The 21,185-nt window shown below is 56.5% G+C and overlaps 1 protein-coding gene across 3 annotated transcripts in view; it reads right to left on the minus strand.

Moving 5' to 3' along the window:
- Nucleotides 1-21,185, minus strand: part of ZNF687 (zinc finger protein 687) — a 42,110-nt gene that overhangs the window by 12,310 nt on the left and 8,615 nt on the right. Inside the window, exons 1-3 of one of the 3 annotated variants that reach the window (XM_040411871.1) lie at nt 2,873-3,002; nt 321-2,451; nt 52-230 (exon numbers count right to left, since the gene is read on the minus strand). In XM_040411871.1, coding sequence (XP_040267805.1) covers nt 52-230; nt 321-2,432 — 2,291 coding nt within the window. In that variant the 5' untranslated portion in view covers nt 2,433-2,451; nt 2,873-3,002. Of the gene's footprint in view, nt 1-51; nt 231-320; nt 2,452-2,831; nt 3,003-21,185 lie in introns of those variants that run through there. The other 2 variants (XM_040411870.1, XM_040411869.1) reach the window with 2 other exon arrangements.

Below are 21,185 nucleotides of genomic sequence, written 5' to 3' on the forward strand. Positions count from 1 at the left end.
AGAGCCTGCTGGCACAACACCGGGCCCTCACTCCGGGGGACTAGAGAATACCTGTAGCCAATCCTGCGTGAGAAATGTAGACAGGTCTCCTTCAGGTGAGTCTGAAAGTTTTCAATGCGGAAGTTGCCCCCACATTCTGGACACACATTCGGGGGGCTCTGCTTGTGCATGCGCTTGTGGGCTTCAAAGCTGCATCGATTTGGCATCATCATGGGGCACAGAGAACACACCTGGAAAAGATAATGAAGGCAGAAGCCATGACATTAATGAGCGCCCAGTGGTCCATCACGCCACCGGGTGCTCAGGGCTTGGACACCTACCGTGCTGCCGCTGGCCGCAGTGGAGGAGATCTGCTGGAAGTGCAGGGCCAGCCCGGCCTTGTTCTTACACTGCTCCTTACACTCCAGGCACCGGAAGGTGGAGTAGGTGGACTGCTCTGGCAGGATGGCCGAGTCGCTGGTTGGGCTGGCTGTAGCTGCCGTGTCCTGGGCTGGACCCGGTGTGGATGCATTTCCTGGCGTCAAAACAGCAACGGACACGAGAGGCGTGACATCCGGCTGCCCGATCATCTGCTCCAGGGCGATGGGCCTCATGACCAGGTGCGAGCACTGCATCACCAGGCCGTTGTCCTTGTGTTTCCGGGCGTGCAGGAGGAGGCTGCACTTATTGAAGAACACCAGGCGCTTGGTGCAGTGGTTGCAGGTCACCTCGATCCTCATGCTCCGCCGGTCGTAGTGCCGGGCCAGGCTTTTCTCCAGGGCAAACGAGTCTCCGCACTCCAAGCAGCGGAAGCCGAACACGGGAAGCGTCAGGCTGGACTCTGCCGGTGGAGTCAGGTTCGGTTTGTAAGTGGGAAGTAAATTTTTGCTGTTGAGGATTTTATTGAAATTCTCCACCAGACTGGACTGTGTGCGGGAGATGACTGTGCCGGCCACGGTCGGGGTAGGTTTTTGGGATTGCACCATGACTACCGTGGCACTGCGTTGTGGGCTGCTGGTGGAGCTGGGGGCCACACTGACATTAGTGAGGGGGGCCGTGGTGGACAAGGGCTGCTGCACCAGATGGATAATGTTCTTGGTCATGACCTTATTGGCCTTGGAGGGCAGGACCACCGCTTTCTGCTGCGCCACGCTCGCTGCCATCAGCATGATGCTGCTGGCATTCTGGATGGTGGACACGGGCAGTATGGAGCCCTGCAGCTTCACTCCATTGCCCAGCGGAAGCTTCATCACCGGAGCAGCATCCACTTTCGATGGACTCGGAAGATCGGCTTTCCCCTTTGGAGGCGACATGGTAGCATCTACTTTTGGGTCAGTTGGGTTCTCTTGGCTGGATTCAGAGACGGGCGGCTGAGGAGAGCCCTCAGACATCTGAACAGACGTAACGGTATCGGAGTCGGAGGACACCCTGGTGACCGTCCTGGTGATGCTCCCGGATTGGGTCTTTATGGTTTTGATCCTGACTTTGAGGGGTCTTGAAGAGTTTGAAGATGGGGAGCTGATGCCTTCTTCCTCGAGGTCACTGGGTAAGCTCCTGGGGCTCCAGTGCGGTTCCTCTTTTACACTGGGGGCATCAGGTTCAGTGCTGGTTTTGAGGTCCTTTGGAAGATCCATGGTTGCTTCAGGCTTTGCCGGAGGTTTGGGCACTGTGCCCTCGCTCATGGTGGTGGGTTTCTCAGGGGTCTTGACTGAACCAATGGCAGGCTTGGGCTCAGGACTGCTCCGTGCAGGTACTGGGGGTCCAGAAGAATGAGGAGAGGCGCACTCTCTTGACGCTGAAGGGCTCCCCGGACGCTCTTCGCCCGGCTCCTCCTTGATGGAGTGGGGCCCCAGACACAGCCCGCCGGCAATTTTACTAATGGTAAAAGGTAGAGGGACGACCCTGTTCAGACCTTCATCCGCCGATGACTCAGCTGGCGGAGGACAGAGAACGGGCTCTGAAGGCTCAAACATCGGCCTCTCCTTCAGTTTCACGTCTCGCGGCCTGTCAATCATCTCCGACACGCGGCTGTCAATGGGATCATCCACTGGAGTGAAGTCCGTGAACAGATCCAAGGCCTTACTTGCCTTCACACGAGGCGTCCAGTTCTCTCCTCCGTTAGAAGCTGGAGGAGCGGCGACCAATGTCCGAGACACCTCGGGGCTGTTGAATCCATTCTGGACGAGTCGAGACCCCGGGGCCGATGCCTCCTTCCCGTGAACGTCCAGCAGGTCTGGCTGCTCCGGACACACCGTGTTCTTCACTATCACGCTGACCGCGGAGATGTCGCTTTGTGGAAGTCCATGCTCGCCACTCGCCGATTCCCCCAGTGAAGGTTTCCCTTGTCCCTCCGAGTCCTCAGGCCCCGACTGAATCGCTTCATTCGCATCCATGTCTGGAATATCAAACGCGGCTAAGAGATCATCAAAGTCAGGGGTTTTCATGTCGCCCATGGTGAAGGTCCCGGGGGGCCTAGGAGAGAACAGAGCCAGAGATTAACCCTGACAGCACTCACAGGGTTAACGCGGGCCTCTACCTGCAGTGCAGCCTCCATCCTCCACGGCTAGGCCGGAGCCTGCTGCATGGCTGATTCCAGCCGCTGATGTCATCATCCCCAGACCCCCTCCCACCTCTACAATCTGCAATAGGATCTCCCCGCTCCGGATCTGCCGCATTCCTGGCCGGGGACAGACCTGGCTTTGTCCTGCAAATGTCAAGAGGCCAGGCGAGCAGATCACATGACCCTGAGAGGGGGCCACGCCACAAACAGGACCCCAGACCTCAGCATTACAGGGGGAGACCCCAAAATGTGCATCTGGCTGAGCTCTCCCCAGCACATTCCCAGTACACACCTGTTCCCGGGGTGGGGGCAGGTAGACAGTCAGCACCTTACCCTGCTCCAGGGCTCCCTGCAACTCAGGGGGTGCACACAGCTGGTGACCAGGAACTGCTCAGGTCTGGGGCCCGATGCACCGCAGCCAGCGTCATGTGACTGCGACGTCAGGGGTCAGGGCGGCCGCCACAGCAAAACAGTCACCTCCTGCAGTGCATTCTGGGAGCAGAGCAAGCAGTCAACTTAACTCCTTGGCTGCTGGAAGTCTGCACTGCAGGAAGAGACAGTCTGTGGGTCCTAAAACCAGGGGTGCCCCCAGGACATGGGGGGCGGAGGACATAGGACGGGGGGACATAGGGGGCGGAGGACATAGGACGGGGGGACATGGGGGGGTGGAGGACATAGGACGGGGGGACATGGGGGGCGGAGAACATAGGACGGGGAGACATGGGGGGGCGGAGGACATAGGACGGGGGGACATGGGGACGGAGGACAAAGGACTGGGGGACATGGGGGGCGGAGGACATAGGACGGGGGGACAAGGGGGGCGGAGGACATAGGACGGGGGGACATGGGGGGCGGAGGACATAGGACGGGGGACATGGGGACGGAGGACAAAGGACTGGGGGACATGGGGGGCGGAGGACATAGGACGGGGGGACATGGGGGGCGGAGGACATAGGACGGGGGGACATGGGGGGCGGAGGACATAGGACGGGGGGACATGGGGGGGCGGAGGACATAGGACGGGGGGACATGGGGGGCGGAGGACATAGGACGGGGGGACATGGGGGGCGGAGGACATAGGACGGGGGGACATGGGGGGCGGAGGACATAGGACGGGGGGACATGGGGGGGCGGAGGACATAGGACGGGGGGACGGAGGACATAGGACGGGGGGACATGGGGGGCGGAGGACATAGGACGGGGGGACATGGGGGGACGGAGGACATAGGACTGGGGGACGGGGGACATGGGGGGCGGAGGACATAGGACGGGGGGACATGGGGGGCGGAGGACATAGGACATGGGGGGCGGAGGACATAGGACATGGGGGGCGGACGGGGACCTCAGATTTACAATGAGCAGTCAGGAAGTCATTATTAGTGAGAGGAAACGAGATGGGGGTCACTCCCCGCACAGTGACTCCCACATTCTCCTCCCCTGACCAGTGACCCCCACATTCTCCTCCCCTGACCAGTGACCCCCACATTCTCCTCCCCGCACAGTGACCCCATTTCTCCTCCCCTGACCAGTGACCCCCACATTCTCCTCCCAGCAGTGACCCCCACATTCTCCTCCCCGCACAGTGACCCCCACATTTCCTGCACCGTGACCCCCACATTCTCCTCCCAGCAGTGACCCCCACATTCTCCTCCCCGCACAGTGACCCCCACATTCTCCTCCCCGCACAGTGACCCCCACATTCTCCTCCCCGCACAGTGACCCCCACATTCTCCTCCCCGCACAGTGACCCCCACATTCTCCTCCCCGCACAGTGACCCTCACATTCTCCTCCCCGCACAGTGACCCTCACATTCTCCTCCCCGCACAGTGACCCTCACATTCTCCTCCCCGCACAGTGACCCCCACATTCTCCTCCCCGCACAGTGACCCCCACATTCCCCTCCCCGCAGTGACCCTCACATTCTCCTCCCCGCAGTGACCCCCACATTCTCCTCCCCGCACCGTGACCCCTGCATTCTCCTCCCCGGACAGTGACCCTCACATTCTCCTCCCCGCACAGTGACCCCCACATTCTCCTCCCCGCACAGTGACCCCCACATTCTCCTCCCCGCACAGTGACCCCCGCATTCTCCTCCCCGCACAGTGACCCCCGCATTCTCCTCCCCGCACAGTGACCCCCGCATTCTCCTCCCCGCACAGTGACCCCCGCATTCTCCTCCCCGCAGTGACCCCCACATTCCCCTCCCCACACAGTGACCCCCACATTCCCCTCCCCACACAGTGACCCTCACATTCCCCTCCCCGCAGTGACGCTCACATTCTCCTCCCCGCACCGTGACCCCCGCATTCTCCTCCCCGCACCGTGACCCCCACATTCCCCTCCCCGCACCGTGACCCCCACATTTCCTGCACCGTGACCCCCACATTCTCCTCCCCGCACCGTGACTCCCACATTCTCCTCCCCACACCGTGACCCCCGCATTCTCCTCCCCACACCGTGACCCCCGCATTCTCCTCCCCACACCGTGACCCCCACATTCTCCTCCCCGCACAGTGACCCCCACATTCTCCTCCCCGCACAGTGACCCCCACATTCTCCTCCCCGCACAGTGACCCCCACATTCTCCTCCCCACACCGTGACCCCCGCATTCTCCTCCCCGGACAGTGACCCTCACATTCTCCTCCCCACAGTGACCCTCACATTCTCCTCCCCACACCGTGACCCCCGCATTCTCCTCCCCGCACAGTGACCCCCGCATTCCCCTCCCCGCACAGTGACTCCCACATTCCCCTCCCCGCACAGTGACCCCCACATTCTCCTCCCCACACCGTGACCCCTACATTCTCCTCCCCGCACAGTGACCCCCACATTCTCCTCCCCGCACAGTGACCCTCACATTCTCCTCCCCGCACAGTGACTCCCACATTCCCCTCCCCGCACCGTGACCCCCACATTTCCCGCACCGTGACCCCCACATTCTCCTCCCCGCACAGTGACACTCACATTCTCCTCCCCGCACAGTGACTCCCACATTCTCCTCCCCGCACAGTGACTCCCACATTCTTCTCCCCGGACAGTGACCCCCACATTCTCCTCCCCGCACAGTGACCCCCGCATTCTCCTCCCCGCACAGTGACCCTCACATTCTCCTCCCCACACAGTGACCCCCACATTCTCCTCCCCGCACAGTGACCCCCACATTCTCCTCCCCGCACAGTGACCCCCACATTCTCCTCCCCGGACAGTGACCCCCACATTCTCCTCCCCGCACAGTGACCCCCACATTCTCCTCCCCGCACAGTGACCCTCACATTCTCCTCCGCGCACAGTGACCCCCGCATTCTCCTCCCCGCACAGTGACCCCCACATTCTCCTCCCCGCACAGTGACCCTCACATTCTCCTCCCTGGACAGTGACCCTCACATTCTCCTCTCCACACCGTGACCCCCGCATTCTCCTCCCCGCACAGTGACCCCCACATTCTCCTCCCCGCACAGTGACCCTCACATTCTCCTCCCTGGACAGTGACCCTCACATTCTCCTCTCCACACCGTGACCCCCGCATTCTCCTCCACGCACAGTGACCCCCGCATTCTCCTCCCCGCACAGTGACCCCCGCATTCTCCTCCCCACACAGTGACCCCCACATTCCCCTCCCCGCACCGTGACCCCCACATTCCCCTCCCCGCACCGTGACCCCCACATTCCCCTCCCCGCACAGTGACTCCCACATTCTCCTCCCCGCACAGTGACCCCCACATTCTCCTCCCCGGACAGTGACCCCCACATTCCCTGCACCGTGACCCCCACATTCTCCTCCCCGCACAGTGACCCCCGCATTCTCCTCCCCGCACCGTGACCCCCACATTCCCCTCCCCGCACCGTGACCCTCACATTTCCTGCACCGTGACCCCCACATTCTCCTCCCTGCACCGTGACTCCCACATTCTCCTCCCCGCACAGTGACCCCCACATTTTCCTCCCCGGACAGTGACCCCCACATTCCCTGCACCGTGACCCCCGCATTCTCCTCCCCGCACAGTGACTCCCACATTCTCCTCCCCGCACAGTGACCCCCACATTCTCCTCCCCGCACAGTGACCCCCGCATTCTCCTCCCCGCACCGTGACCCCCACATTCCCCTCCCCGCACCGTGACCCCCACATTTCCTGCACCGTGACCCCCACATTCTCCTCCCCGCACCGTGACTCCCACATTCTCCTCCCCACACCGTGACTCCCACATTCTCCTCCCCACACCGTGACCCCCGCATTCTCCTCCCCGCACCTTGACCCCCACATTCTCCTCCCCGCACAGTGACCCTCACATTCTCCTCCCCGCACCGTGACCCCCACATTCTCCTCCCCGCACAGTGACCCCCGCATTCTCCTCCCCGCACCGTGACCCCCGCATTCTCCTCCCCGCACAGTGACCCCCAAATTCTCCTCCCCGCACAGTGACTTCCACATTCTCCTCCCCGCACAGTGACCCCCGCATTCTCCTCCCCGCACAGTGACCCCCACATTCTCCTCCCCGCACAGTGACCCTCACATTCTCCTCCCCACACCGTGACCCCAGCATTCTCCTCCCCGCACAGTGACCCCCACATTCTCCTCCCCGCACCGTGACCCTCACATTCTCCTCCCCGCACAGTGACCCTCACATTCTCCTCCCCGCACCGTGACCCTCACATTCTCCTCCCCGCACAGTGACCCCCGCATTCTCCTCCCCGCACAGTGACCCTCACATTCTCCTCCCCGCACAGTGACCCCCACATTCTCCTCCCCACACCGTGACTCCCACATTCTCCTCCCCGCACAGTGACCCTCACATTCCCCTCCCCGCACAGTGACCCTCACATTCTCCTCCCCGCACCGTGACCCCCACATTCTCCTCCCCACACCGTGACCCCCACATTCTCCTCCCCGCACAGTGACCCTCACATTCTCCTCCCCGGACAGTGACCCTCACATTCTCCTCCCTGCACAGTGACCCCCACATTCTCCTCCCCACACCGTGACCCCCACATTCTCCTCCCCACACCGTGACCCCCACATTCTCCTCCCCACACAGTGACCCCCACATTCTCCTCCCCACACAGTGACTCCCACATTCTCCTCCCCGCACAGTGACCCTCACATTCTCCTCCCCACACCGTGACCCCCGCATTCCCCTCCCCACACCGTGACCCCCACATTCCCCTCCCCACACCGTGACCCCCACATTCTCCTCCCCACACAGTGACCCCCACATTCTCCTCCCCGCACCGTGACCCCCGCATTCTCCTCCCCACACCGTGACCCCCACATTCTCCTCCCCACACCGTGACCCCCACATTCTCCTCCCCACACCGTGACCCCCACATTCTCCTCCCCACACCGTGACCCCCACATTCTCCTCCCCGCACAGTGACCCCCACATTCTCCTCCCCGCACAGTGACCCTCACATTCTCCTCCCCACACCGTGACCCCCACATTCTCCTCCCCACACAGTGACCCTCACATTCTCCTCCCCACACAGTGACCCCCACATTCTCCTCCCCGGACAGTGACCCTCACATTCTCCTCCCCGGACAGTGACCCTCACATTCTCCTCCCCACACCGTGACCCCCGCATTCTCCTCCCCGCACAGTGACCCCCACATTCCCCTCCCCGCACCGTGACCCCCACATTTCCTGCACCGTGACCCCCACATTCTCCTCCCTGGACAGTGACCCCCACATTCTCCTCCCCACACAGTGACCCCTGTTAATTTCCACTGGTACATTGTAACAAACCTTCAGGACTCTCAGGTACTAATGTCACGTGTACGGAGGATTATGGGTAATCTGACGCCATCTTTCTCACTCCTCTGCTTGGCCACTTGCTCACACAGCGCTATTTCCTCTACAGACCTGTTGTGGGTAAACTGTTTGAAGGTTTTCTGAGAGATGCTATGTTAGAGCATCTTATGGGAAATAAGCAAATAACGCCATATCAGCATGGCTTCGTGAGGGATCGGTCATGTCAAACTAATTTAATCAGTTTCTATGAGGAGGTAAGTACTAGACTTGACAGCGGCAAATCAATGGATGTCGTGTATCTGGACTTCTCCAAAGCATTTGACACTGTACCTCATAAAAGGTTAGTATATAAAATGAGAATGCTCGGACTCGGAGAAAACATCTGTAAGTGGGTGAGTAACTGGCTCAATGATAGAAAACAGAGGGTGGTTATTAACGGTACATACTCAGATTGGGTCACTGTCACTAGTGGAGTACCTCAGGGGTCAGTATTGGGCCCTATTCTCTTCAATATATTTATTAATGATCTTGTAGAAGGCTTGCATAGTAAAATATCAATTTTCGCAGATGACACTAAACTGTGTAAAGTAATTAACACTGAAGAGGACAGTATACTACTACAGAGGGATCTGGATAGACTGGAGGCTTGGGCAGAGAAGTGGCAGATGAGGTTTAACACTGAGAAATGTAAAGTTATGCACATGGGAAGGAATAATGCAAGTCACCCGTACATACTAAATGGTAAAACACTCGGTAACACTGACATGGAAAAGGATCTAGGAATTTTAATAAACAGCAAACTAAGCTGCAAAAAACAGTGTCAGGCAGCGGCTGCCAAGGCCAATAAGATAATGGGTTGCATCAAAAGGGGCATAGATGCCCGTGATGAGAACATATTCCTACTACTTTACAAATCACTGGTCAGACCACACATGGAGGACTGTGTACAGTTCTGGGCTCCTGTAAACAAGGCAGACATAGCAGAGCTGGAGAGGGTCCAGAGGAGGGCAACTAAAGTAATAACTGGAATGGGGCAACTACAGTACCCTGAAAGATTATCAAAATTAGGGTTATTCACGTTAGAAAAAAGACGACTGAGGGGAGATCTAATTACTATGTATAAATATATCAGGGGGCAGTACAGAGATCTATCCCATCATCTATTTATCCCCAGGACTGTGACTGTGACGAGGGGACATCCTCTGCGTTTGGAGGAAAGAAGGTTTGTACACAAACATAGAAAAGGGTTCTTTACGGTAAGAGCAGTGAGACTATGGAACTCTCTGGCTGAGGAGGTGGTGATGGTGAGTACAATAAAGGAATTCAAGAGGGGCCTGGATGTATTTCTGGAGTGTAATAATATTACAGGCTATAGCTACTAGAGAGGGGTCGTTGATCCAGGGAGTTATTCTGATTGCCTGATTGGAGTCGGGAAGGAATTTTTTATTCCCCTAAAGTGAGGAAAATTGGCTTCTACCTCACAGGGTTTTTTTGCCTTCCTCTGGATCAACTTGTAGGATGACAGGCCGAACTGGATGGACAAATGTCTTTTTTCGGCCTTATGTACTATGTACTATGTTACTACTATGTACTATGTACTATGACCTCTCGCATAGATCAGACACTGCGGGGCCCCAGCAACCAATCACATCCCAGCGTCCATACACGGCCCTGCGCAGCAGGAAACCAGTGACCTGGTTTTAGGCCCCTCTCATCCAATGCTGAACTGGATGTATAAGGGCTGAGGGGCCACGACAACACCCACCCAATCTGAGCAGTTACAGAGATGTCAATGTACAGCGCGAGGTAAGTATGGCAGAGCACAGTGCCCGTAAGAACACACAGCACTGAAGGTAACACTGCCGAGACCCCGCCCCTGAGGAGCTGATCCAGAACTCGGCTCTATCACTGAGGACGCCCTCCTATGATGGCTAGGATGTATGGAGAGCTCCATGTAATAACCGTTCTGGAGCATCTACGCCTACGGCTCTATGTTCTGCAGTAATGGTACAGAGGGGGGTAACCAGTTGGGGGGGGGGGTCCCTGCACAGTCTGACAATGGCAGCACTGATTGCATAGAGTCAGTCTATGCAGGGACCCCCCCCCCCCCCCATCTGGTTACCCCCCTCTGTACCCTTACGGCAGACTGCTAGCATAACTTCTGGCAGGAATAATACAGGAACGGTACAAGATAGAGCCGTACGTTATTATTACATGGGGGATAAATACAGGGATCTCTCCATACAAGAGAGCTCACCCCTACTCTAGGCCTGTACTGCCGCCATCGTCTTCACTCTCCCCCTGTACAGTCAGGCCAGAAACAGGAGGGGTGGAGGTCGGTACTGCCGCTGCAAAGTAACGCGGGGGATCTGACCCATACCTGGGGTCTGTATACAGGGGGTCTGGTCTGGGGGTCTGTATACAGAGGGGTCTGGTCTGGGGGTCTGTATGCAGGGGGGTCTGGTCTGGGGGTCTGTATACAGAGGGGTCTGGTCTGTCTGTATGCAGGGGGGTCTGGTCTGGGGGTCTGTATGCAGGGGGGTCTGGTCTGTCTGTATGCAGGGGGGTCTGGTCTGTCTGTATGCAGGGGGGTCTGGTCTGTCTGTATGCAGGGGGGTCTGGTCTGTCTGTATACAGAGGGGTCTGGTCTGTCTGTATGCAGGGGGGTCTGGTCTGGTCTGTCTGTATGCAGGGGGGTCTGGTCTGTCTGTATGCAGGGGGGTCTGGTCTGTCTGTATGCAGGGGGGTCTGGTCTGTCTGTATGCAGGGGGGTCTGGTCTGTCTGTATGCAGGGGGGTCTGGTCTGTCTGTATGCAGGGGGGTCTGGTCTGTCTGTATACAGAGGGGTCTGGTCTGTCTGTATACAGAGGGGTCTGGTCTGTCTGTATACAGAGGGGTCTGGTCTGTCTGTATGCAGGGGGGTCTGGTCTGTCTGTATACAGAGGGGTCTGGTCTGTCTGTATACAGAGGGGTCTGGTCTGTCTGTATACAGAGGGGGGGTCTGGTCTGTCTGTATACAGAGGGGGGGTCTGGTCTGTCTGTATACAGAGGGGGGGTCTGGTCTGTCTGTATACAGAGGGGTCTGGTCTGGGGGTCTGTATACAGAGGGGTCTGGTCTGGTCTGTCTGTATGCAGGGGGGTCTGGTCTGTCTGTATACAGAGGGGTCTGGTCTGTCTGTATACAGAGGGGTCTGGTCTGTCTGTATGCAGGGGGGTCTGGTCTGTCTGTATGCAGGGGGGTCTGGTCTGTCTGTATACAGAGGGGTCTGGTCTGTCTGTATACAGAGGGGTCTGGTCTGTCTGTATACAGAGGGGTCTGGTCTGTCTGTATACAGAGGGGTCTGGTCTGTCTGTATACAGAGGGGTCTGGTCTGTCTGTATACAGAGGGGTCTGGTCTGTCTGTATACAGAGGGGTCTGGTCTGTCTGTATACAGAGGGGTCTGGTCTGTCTGTATACAGAGGGGTCTGGTCTGTCTGTATACAGAGGGGTCTGGTCTGTCTGTATACAGAGGGGTCTAGTCTGGGGGTATACAGAGGGGTCTGGTCTGTCTGTATGCAGGGGGGTCTGGTCTGTCTGTATACAGAGGGGTCTGGTCTGTCTGTATGCAGGGGGGTCTGGTCTGGGGGTCTGTATACAGAGGGGTCTGGTCTGTCTGTATACAGAGGGGTCTGGTCTGTCTGTATACAGAGGGGTCTGGTCTGTCTGTATACAGAGGGGTCTGGTCTGTCTGTATACAGAGGGGTCTGGTCTGGGGGTCTGTATACAGGGGGGTCTGGTCTGTCTGTATACAGAGGGGTCTGGTCTGTCTGTATACAGAGGGGTCTGGTCTGTCTGTATACAGAGGGGTCTGGTCTGTCTGTATACAGAGGGGTCTGGTCTGTCTGTATACAGAGGGGTCTGGTCTGGGGGTCTGTATACAGAGGGGTCTGGTCTGTCTGTATACAGGGGGGTCTGGTCTGTCTGTATACAGAGGGGTCTGGTCTGTCTGTATACAGAGGGGTCTGGTCTGTCTGTATACAGAGGGGTCTGGTCTGTCTGTATACAGAGGGGTCTGGTCTGTCTGTATACAGAGGGGTCTGGTCTGTCTGTATACAGAGGGGTCTGGTCTGTCTGTATACAGAGGGGTCTGGTCTGTCTGTATACAGAGGGGTCTGGTCTGTCTGTATACAGAGGGGTCTGGTCTGTCTGTATACAGAGGGGTCTGGTCTGTCTGTATACAGAGGGGTCTGGTCTGTCTGTATACAGAGGGGTCTGGTCTGTCTGTATACAGAGGGGTCTAGTCTGGGGGTATACAGAGGGGTCTGGTCTGTCTGTATGCAGGGGGGTCTGGTCTGTCTGTATGCAGGGGGGTCTGGTCTGTCTGTATACAGAGGGGTCTGGTCTGTCTGTATGCAGGGGGGTCTGGTCTGGGGGTCTGTATACAGAGGGGTCTGGTCTGTCTGTATACAGAGGGGTCTGGTCTGTCTGTATACAGAGGGGTCTGGTCTGTCTGTATACAGAGGGGTCTGGTCTGTCTGTATACAGAGGGGTCTGGTCTGTCTGTATACAGAGGGGTCTGGTCTGTCTGTATACAGAGGGGTCTGGTCTGTCTGTATACAGAGGGGTCTGGTCTGGGGGTCTGTATACAGAGGGGTCTGGTCTGTCTGTATACAGGGGGGTCTGGTCTGTCTGTATACAGAGGGGTCTGGTCTGTCTGTATACAGAGGGGTCTGGTCTGTCTGTATACAGAGGGGTCTGGTCTGTCTGTATACAGAGGGGTCTGGTCTGTCTGTATACAGAGGGGTCTGGTCTGTCTGTATACAGAGGGGTCTGGTCTGTCTGTATACAGAGGGGTCTGGTCTGGGGGTCTGTATACAGAGGGGTCTGGTCTGTCTGTATACAGGGGGTCTGGTCTGGTCTGTCTGTATGCAGGGGGGTCTGGTCTGTCTGTATGCAGGGGGGTCTGGTCTGTCTGTATGCAGGGGGGTCTGGTCTGTCTGTATACAGAGGGGTCTGGTCTGTCTGTATACAGAGGGGTCTGGTCTGGGGGTCTGTATACAGAGGGGTCTGGTCTGTCTGTATACAGAGGGGTCTGGTCTGTCTGTATACAGAGGGGTCTGGTCTGTCTGTATACAGAGGGGTCTGGTCTGTCTGTATACAGAGGGGTCTGGTCTGTCTGTATACAGAGGGGTCTGGTCTGTCTGTATACAGAGGGGTCTGGTCTGTCTGTATACAGAGGGGTCTGGTCTGTCTGTATACAGAGGGGTCTGGTCTGTCTGTATACAGAGGGGTCTGGTCTGTCTGTATACAGAGGGGTCTGGTCTGTCTGTATACAGAGGGGTCTGGTCTGTCTGTATACAGAGGGGTCTGGTCTGTCTGTATACAGAGGGGTCTGGTCTGTCTGTATACAGAGGGGTCTGGTCTGTCTGTATACAGAGGGGTCTGGTCTGTCTGTATACAGAGGGGTCTGGTCTGTCTGTATACAGAGGGGTCTGGTCTGTCTGTATACAGAGGGGTCTGGTCTGTCTGTATACAGAGGGGTCTGGTCTGTCTGTATACAGAGGGGTCTGGTCTGTCTGTATACAGAGGGGTCTGGTCTGTCTGTATACAGAGGGGTCTGGTCTGTCTGTATACAGAGGGGTCTGGTCTGTCTGTATACAGAGGGGTCTGGTCTGTCTGTATACAGAGGGGTCTGGTCTGTCTGTATACAGAGGGGTCTGGTCTGTCTGTATACAGAGGGGTCTGGTCTGTCTGTATACAGAGGGGTCTGGTCTGTCTGTATACAGAGGGGTCTGGTCTGTCTGTATACAGAGGGGTCTGGTCTGTCTGTATACAGAGGGGTCTGGTCTGTCTGTATACAGAGGGGTCTGGTCTGTCTGTATACAGAGGGGTCTGGTCTGTCTGTATACAGAGGGGTCTGGTCTGTCTGTATACAGAGGGGTCTGGTCTGTCTGTATACAGAGGGGTCTGGTCTGTCTGTATACAGAGGGGTCTGGTCTGTCTGTATACAGAGGGGTCTGGTCTGTCTGTATACAGAGGGGTCTGGTCTGTCTGTATACAGAGGGGTCTGGTCTGTCTGTATACAGAGGGGTCTGGTCTGTCTGTATACAGGGGGGTCTGGTCTGTCTGTATACAGGGGGGTCTGGTCTGTCTGTATACAGGGGGGTCTGGTCTGGGGGTCTGTATACAGAGGGGTCTGGTCTGTCTGTATACAGAGGGGTCTGGTCTGTCTGTATACAGAGGGGTCTGGTCTGTCTGTATACAGAGGGGTCTGGTCTGTCTGTATACAGAGGGGTCTGGTCTGTCTGTATACAGAGGGGTCTGGTCTGTCTGTATACAGAGGGGTCTGGTCTGTCTGTATACAGAGGGGTCTGGTCTGGGGGTCTGTATACAGAGGGGTCTGGTCTGTCTGTATACAGGGGGGTCTGGTCTGTCTGTATACAGAGGGGTCTGGTCTGTCTGTATACAGAGGGGTCTGGTCTGTCTGTATACAGAGGGGTCTGGTCTGTCTGTATACAGAGGGGTCTGGTCTGTCTGTATACAGAGGGGTCTGGTCTGTCTGTATACAGAGGGGTCTGGTCTGTCTGTATACAGAGGGGTCTGGTCTGGGGGTCTGTATACAGAGGGGTCTGGTCTGTCTGTATACAGGGGGTCTGGTCTGGTCTGTCTGTATGCAGGGGGGTCTGGTCTGTCTGTATGCAGGGGGGTCTGGTCTGTCTGTATGCAGGGGGGTCTGGTCTGTCTGTATGCAGGGGGGTCTGGTCTGTCTGTATACAGAGGGGTCTGGTCTGTCTGTATACAGAGGGGGTCTGGTCTGTCTGTATACAGAGGGGTCTGGTCTGGGGGTCTGTATACAGAGGGGTCTGGTCTGTCTGTATACAGAGGGGTCTGGTCTGTCTGTATACAGAGGGGTCTGGTCTGTCTGTATACAGAGGGGTCTGGTCTGTCTGTATACAGAGGGGTCTGGTCTGTCTGTATACAGAGGGGTCTGGTCTGTCTGTATACAGAGGGGTCTGGTCTGTCTGTATACAGAGGGGTCTGGTCTGTCTGTATACAGAGGGGTCTGGTCTGTCTGTATACAGAGGGGTCTGGTCTGTCTGTATACAGAGGGGTCTGGTCTGTCTGTATACAGAGGGGTCTGGTCTGTCTGTATACAGAGGGGTCTGGTCTGTCTGTATACAGAGGGGTCTGGTCTGTCTGTATACAGAGGGGTCTGGTCTGTCTGTATACAGAGGGGTCTGGTCTGTCTGTATACAGAGGGGTCTGGTCTGTCTGTATACAGAGGGGTCTGGTCTGTCTGTATACAGAGGGGTCTGGTCTGTCTGTATACAGAGGGGTCTGGTCTGTCTGTATACAGAGGGGTCTGGTCTGTCTGTATACAGAGGGGTCTGGTCTGTCTGTATACAGAGGGGTCTGGTCTGTCTGTATACAGAGGGGTCTGGTCTGTCTGTATACAGAGGGGTCTGGTCTGTCTGTATACAGAGGGGTCTGGTCTGTCTGTATACAGAGGGGTCTGGTCTGTCTGTATACAGAGGGGTCTGGTCTGTCTGTATACAGAGGGGTCTGGTCTGTCTGTATACAGAGGGGTCTGGTCTGTCTGTATACAGAGGGGTCTGGTCTGTCTGTATACAGAGGGGTCTGGTCTGTCTGTATACAGAGGGGTCTGGTCTGTCTGTATACAGAGGGGTCTGGTCTGTCTGTATACAGAGGGGTCTGGTCTGTCTGTATACAGAGGGGTCTGGTCTGTCTGTATACAGAGGGGTCTGGTCTGTCTGTATACAGAGGGGTCTGGTCTGTCTGTATACAGAGGGGTCTGGTCTGTCTGTATACAGAGGGGTCTGGTCTGTCTGTATACAGAGGGGTCTGGTCTGTCTGTATACAGAGGGGTCTGGTCTGTCTGTATACAGGGGGTCTGGTCTGTCTGTATACAGGGGGGTCTGGTCTGGGGGTCTGTATACAGAGGGGTCTGGGGGTCTGTATGCAGAGGGGTCTGGTCTGTCTGTATACAGAGGGGTCTGGTCTGTCTGTATACAGAGGGGTCTGGTCTGTCTGTATACAGAGGGGTCTGGTCTGTCTGTATACAGAGGGGTCTGGTCTGTCTGTATACAGAGGGGTCTGGTCTGTCTGTATACAGAGGGGTCTGGTCTGTCTGTATACAGAGGGGTCTGGTCTGTCTGTATACAGAGGGGTCTGGTCTGTCTGTATACAGAGGGGTCTGGTCTGTCTGTATACAGAGGGGTCTGGTCTGTCTGTATACAGAGGGGTCTGGTCTGTCTGTATACAGAGGGGTCTGGTCTGTCTGTATACAGAGGGGTCTGGTCTGTCTGTATACAGAGGGGTCTGGTCTGTCTGTATACAGAGGGGTCTGGTCTGTCTGTATACAGAGGGGTCTGGTCTGTCTGTATACAGAGGGGTCTGGTCTGTCTGTATACAGAGGGGTCTGGTCTGTCTGTATACAGAGGGGTCTGGTCTGTCTGTATACAGAGGGGTCTGGTCTGTCTGTATACAGAGGGGTCTGGTCTGTCTGTATACAGAGGGGTCTGGTCTGTCTGTATACAGAGGGGTCTGGTCTGTCTGTATACAGAGGGGTCTGGTCTGTCTGTATACAGAGGGGTCTGGTCTGTCTGTATACAGAGGGGTCTGGTCTGTCTGTATACAGAGGGGTCTGGTCTGTCTGTATACAGAGGGGTCTGGTCTGGGGGTCTGTATACAGAGGGGTCTGGTCTGTCTGTATACAGGGGGTCTGGTCTGGTCTGTCTGTATACAGAGGGGTCTGGTCTGTCTGTATGCAGGGGGGTCTGGTCTGTCTGTATACAGAGGGGTCTGGTCTGTCTGTATGCAGGGGGGTCTGGTCTGTCTGTATGCAGGGGGGTCTGGTCTGTCTGTATACAGAGGGGTCTGGTCTGTCTGTATACAGAGGGGTCTGGTCTGTCTGTATGCAGGGGGGTCTGGTCTGTCTGTATGCAGGGGGGTCTGGTCTGTCTGTATACAGAGGGGTCTGGTCTGTCTGTATACAGAGGGGTCTGGTCTGTCTGTATACAGAGGGGTCTGGTCTGGGGTCTGTATACAGAGGGGTCTGGTCTGGGGTCTGTATACAGAGGGGTCTGGTCTGTCTGTATACAGGGGGTCTGGTCTGGTCTGTCTGTATACAGAGGGGTCTGGTCTGTCTGTATGCAGGGGGGTCTGGTCTGTCTGTATACAGAGGGGTCTGGTCTGTCTGTATACAGGGGGGTCTGGTCTGTCTGTATGCAGGGGGGTCTGGTCTGTCTGTATACAGAGGGGTCTGGTCTGTCTGTATACAGAGGGGTCTGGTCTGTCTGTATGCAGGGGGGTCTGGTCTGTCTGTATGCAGGGGGGTCTGGTCTGTCTGTATACAGAGGGGTCTGGTCTGTCTGTATACAGAGGGGTCTGGTCTGGGGGTCTGTATACAGAGGGGTCTGGTCTGTCTGTATACAGAGGGGTCTGGTCTGTCTGTATACAGAGGGGTCTGGTCTGTCTGTATACAGAGGGGTCTGGTCTGTCTGTATACAGAGGGGTCTGGTCTGTCTGTATACAGAGGGGTCTGGTCTGTCTGTATACAGAGGGGTCTGGTCTGTCTGTATACAGAGGGGTCTGGTCTGTCTGTATACAGAGGGGTCTGGTCTGTCTGTATACAGAGGGGTCTGGTCTGTCTGTATACAGAGGGGTCTGGTCTGTCTGTATACAGAGGGGTCTGGTCTGTCTGTATACAGAGGGGTCTGGTCTGTCTGTATACAGAGGGGTCTGGTCTGTCTGTATACAGAGGGGTCTGGTCTGTCTGTATACAGAGGGGTCTGGTCTGTCTGTATACAGAGGGGTCTGGTCTGTCTGTATACAGAGGGGTCTGGTCTGTCTGTATACAGAGGGGTCTGGTCTGTCTGTATACAGAGGGGTCTGGTCTGTCTGTATACAGAGGGGTCTGGTCTGTCTGTATACAGAGGGGTCTGGTCTGTCTGTATACAGAGGGGTCTGGTCTGTCTGTATACAGAGGGGTCTGGTCTGTCTGTATACAGAGGGGTCTGGTCTGTCTGTATACAGAGGGGTCTGGTCTGTCTGTATACAGAGGGGTCTGGTCTGTCTGTATACAGAGGGGTCTGGTCTGTCTGTATACAGAGGGGTCTGGTCTGTCTGTATACAGAGGGGTCTGGTCTGTCTGTATACAGAGGGGTCTGGTCTGTCTGTATACAGAGGGGTCTGGTCTGTCTGTATACAGAGGGGTCTGGTCTGTCTGTATACAGAGGGGTCTGGTCTGTCTGTATACAGAGGGGTCTGGTCTGTCTGTATACAGAGGGGTCTGGTCTGTCTGTATACAGAGGGGTCTGGTCTGTCTGTATACAGAGGGGTCTGGTCTGTCTGTATACAGAGGGGTCTGGTCTGTCTGTATACAGAGGGGTCTGGTCTGTCTGTATACAGAGGGGTCTGGTCTGTCTGTATACAGGGGGGTCTGGTCTGTCTGTATACAGGGGGGTCTGATCTGTCTGTATACAGGGGGGTCTGGTCGGTCTGTATGCAGGGGGTCTGGTCTGGTCTGTCTGTATGCAGGGGGGTCTGGTCTGTCTGTATACAGAGGGGTCTGGTCTGTCTGTATACAGAGGGGTCTGGTCTGTCTGTCTGTATACAGAGGGGTCTGGTCTGTCTGTATACAGAGGGGTCTGGTCTGTCTGTATACAGAGGGGTCTGGTCTGTCTGTATACAGAGGGGTCTGGTCTGTCTGTATACAGAGGGGTCTGGTCTGTCTGTATACAGAGGGGTCTGGTCTGTCTGTATACAGAGGGGTCTGGTCTGTCTGTATACAGAGGGGTCTGGTCTGTCTGTATACAGAGGGGTCTGGTCTGTCTGTATACAGAGGGGTCTGGTCTGTCTGTATACAGAGGGGTCTGGTCTGTCTGTATACAGAGGGGTCTGGTCTGTCTGTATACAGAGGGGTCTGGTCTGTCTGTATACAGAGGGGTCTGGTCTGTCTGTATACAGAGGGGTCTGGTCTGTCTGTATACAGAGGGGTCTGGTCTGTCTGTATACAGAGGGGTCTGTATACAGGGGGTCTGGTCTGTCTGTATACAGAGGGGTCTGGTCTGTCTGTATGCAGGGGGGTCTGGTCTGTCTGTATACAGAGGGGTCTGGTCTGTCTGTATACAGAGGGGTCTGGTCTGTCTGTATACAGAGGGGTCTGGTCTGTCTGTATACAGAGGGGTCTGGTCTGTCTGTATACAGAGGGGTCTGGTCTGTCTGTATACAGAGGGGTCTGGTCTGTCTGTATACAGAGGGGTCTGGTCTGTCTGTATACAGAGGGGTCTGGTCTGTCTGTATACAGAGGGGTCTGGTCTGTCTGTATACAGAGGGGTCTAGTCTGGGGGTATACAGGGGGTCTGGTCTGTCTGTATACAGAGGGGTCTGGTCTGTCTGTATACAGGGGGGTCTGGTCTGTCTGTATGCAGGGGGGTCTGGTCTGTCTGTATGCAGGGGGGTCTGGTCTGTCTGTATGCAGGGGGGTCTGGTCTGTCTGTATGCAGGGGGGGTCTGGTCTGTCTGTATGCAGGGGGGTCTGGTCTGTCTGTATGCAGGGGGGTCTGGTCTGTCTGTATGCAGGGGGGTCTGGTCTGTCTGTATACAGGGGGGTCTGGTCTGTCTGTATACAGAGGGGTCTGGTCTGTCTGTATACAGGGGGGTCTGGTCTGTCTGTATACAGGGGGGTCTGGTCTGGGGGTCTGTATACAGAGGGGTCTGGTCTGTCTGTATACAGAGGGGTCTGGTCTGTCTGTATACAGAGGGGTCTGGTCTGGGGGTCTGTATACAGAGGGGTCTGGTCTGGGGGTCTGTATACAGAGGGGTCTGGTCTGGGGGTCTGTATACAGAGGGGTCTGGTCTGGGGGTCTGTATACAGAGGGGTCTGGTCTGTCTGTATGCAAGGGGGTCTGGTCTGGGGGTCTGTATGCAGGGGGGTCTGGTCTGGGGGTCTGTATACAGAGGGGTCTGGTCTGTCTGTATACAGAGGGGTCTGGTCTGTCTGTATACAGAGGGGTCTGGTCTGTCTGTATACAGAGGGGTCTGGTCTGGGGGTCTGTATACAGAGGGGTCTGGTCTGGGGGTCTGTATACAGAGGGGTCTGGTCTGGGGGTCTGTATACAGAGGGGTCTGGTCTGGGGGTCTGTATACAGAGGGGTCTGGTCTGTCTGTATGCAGGGGGGTCTGGTCTGGGGGTCTGTATACAGAGGGGGGTCTGGTCTGGGGGTCTGTATACAGAGGGGTCTGGTCTGTCTGTATACAGGGGGGTCTGGTCTGTCTGTATGCAGGGGGGTCTGGTCTGGGGGTCTGTATGCAGGGGGGTCTGGTCTGGGGGTCTGTATACAGGGGGGTCTGGTCTGTCTGTATACAGAGGGGTCTGGTCTGGGGGTCTGTATACAGAGGGGTCTGGTCTGTCTGTATGCAGGGGGGTCTGGTCTGTCTGTATACAGAGGGGTCTGGTCTGGGGGTCTGTATACAGGGGGGTCTGGTCTGTCTGTATGTATGCAGGGGGGTCTGTATACAGAGGGGTCTGGTCTGGTCTGTCTGTATACAGGGGGGTCTGGTCTGGGGGTCTGTATACAGAGGGGTCTGGTCTGGGGGTCTGTATACAGAGGGGTCTGGTCTGGTCTGTCTGTATGCAGGGGGGTCTGGTCTGGGGGTCTGTATACAGAGGGGTCTGGTCTGTCTGTATGCAGGGGGGTCTGGTCTGGGGGTCTGTATACAGAGGGGTCTGGTCTGTCTGTATACAGGGGGGTCTGTCTGTATACAGAGGGGTCTGGTCTGTCTGTATACAGGGGGGTCTGGTCTGTCTGTATACAGAGGGGTCTGGTCTGTCTGTATACAGAGGGGTCTGGTCTGTCTGTATACAGAGGGGTCTGGTCTGTCTGTATACAGAGG

The sequence above is a fragment of the Bufo bufo genome, chromosome 11, assembly GCF_905171765.1.
Source record: "Bufo bufo chromosome 11, aBufBuf1.1, whole genome shotgun sequence".
Classification (NCBI taxonomy): Eukaryota; Metazoa; Chordata; class Amphibia; order Anura; family Bufonidae; genus Bufo; species Bufo bufo.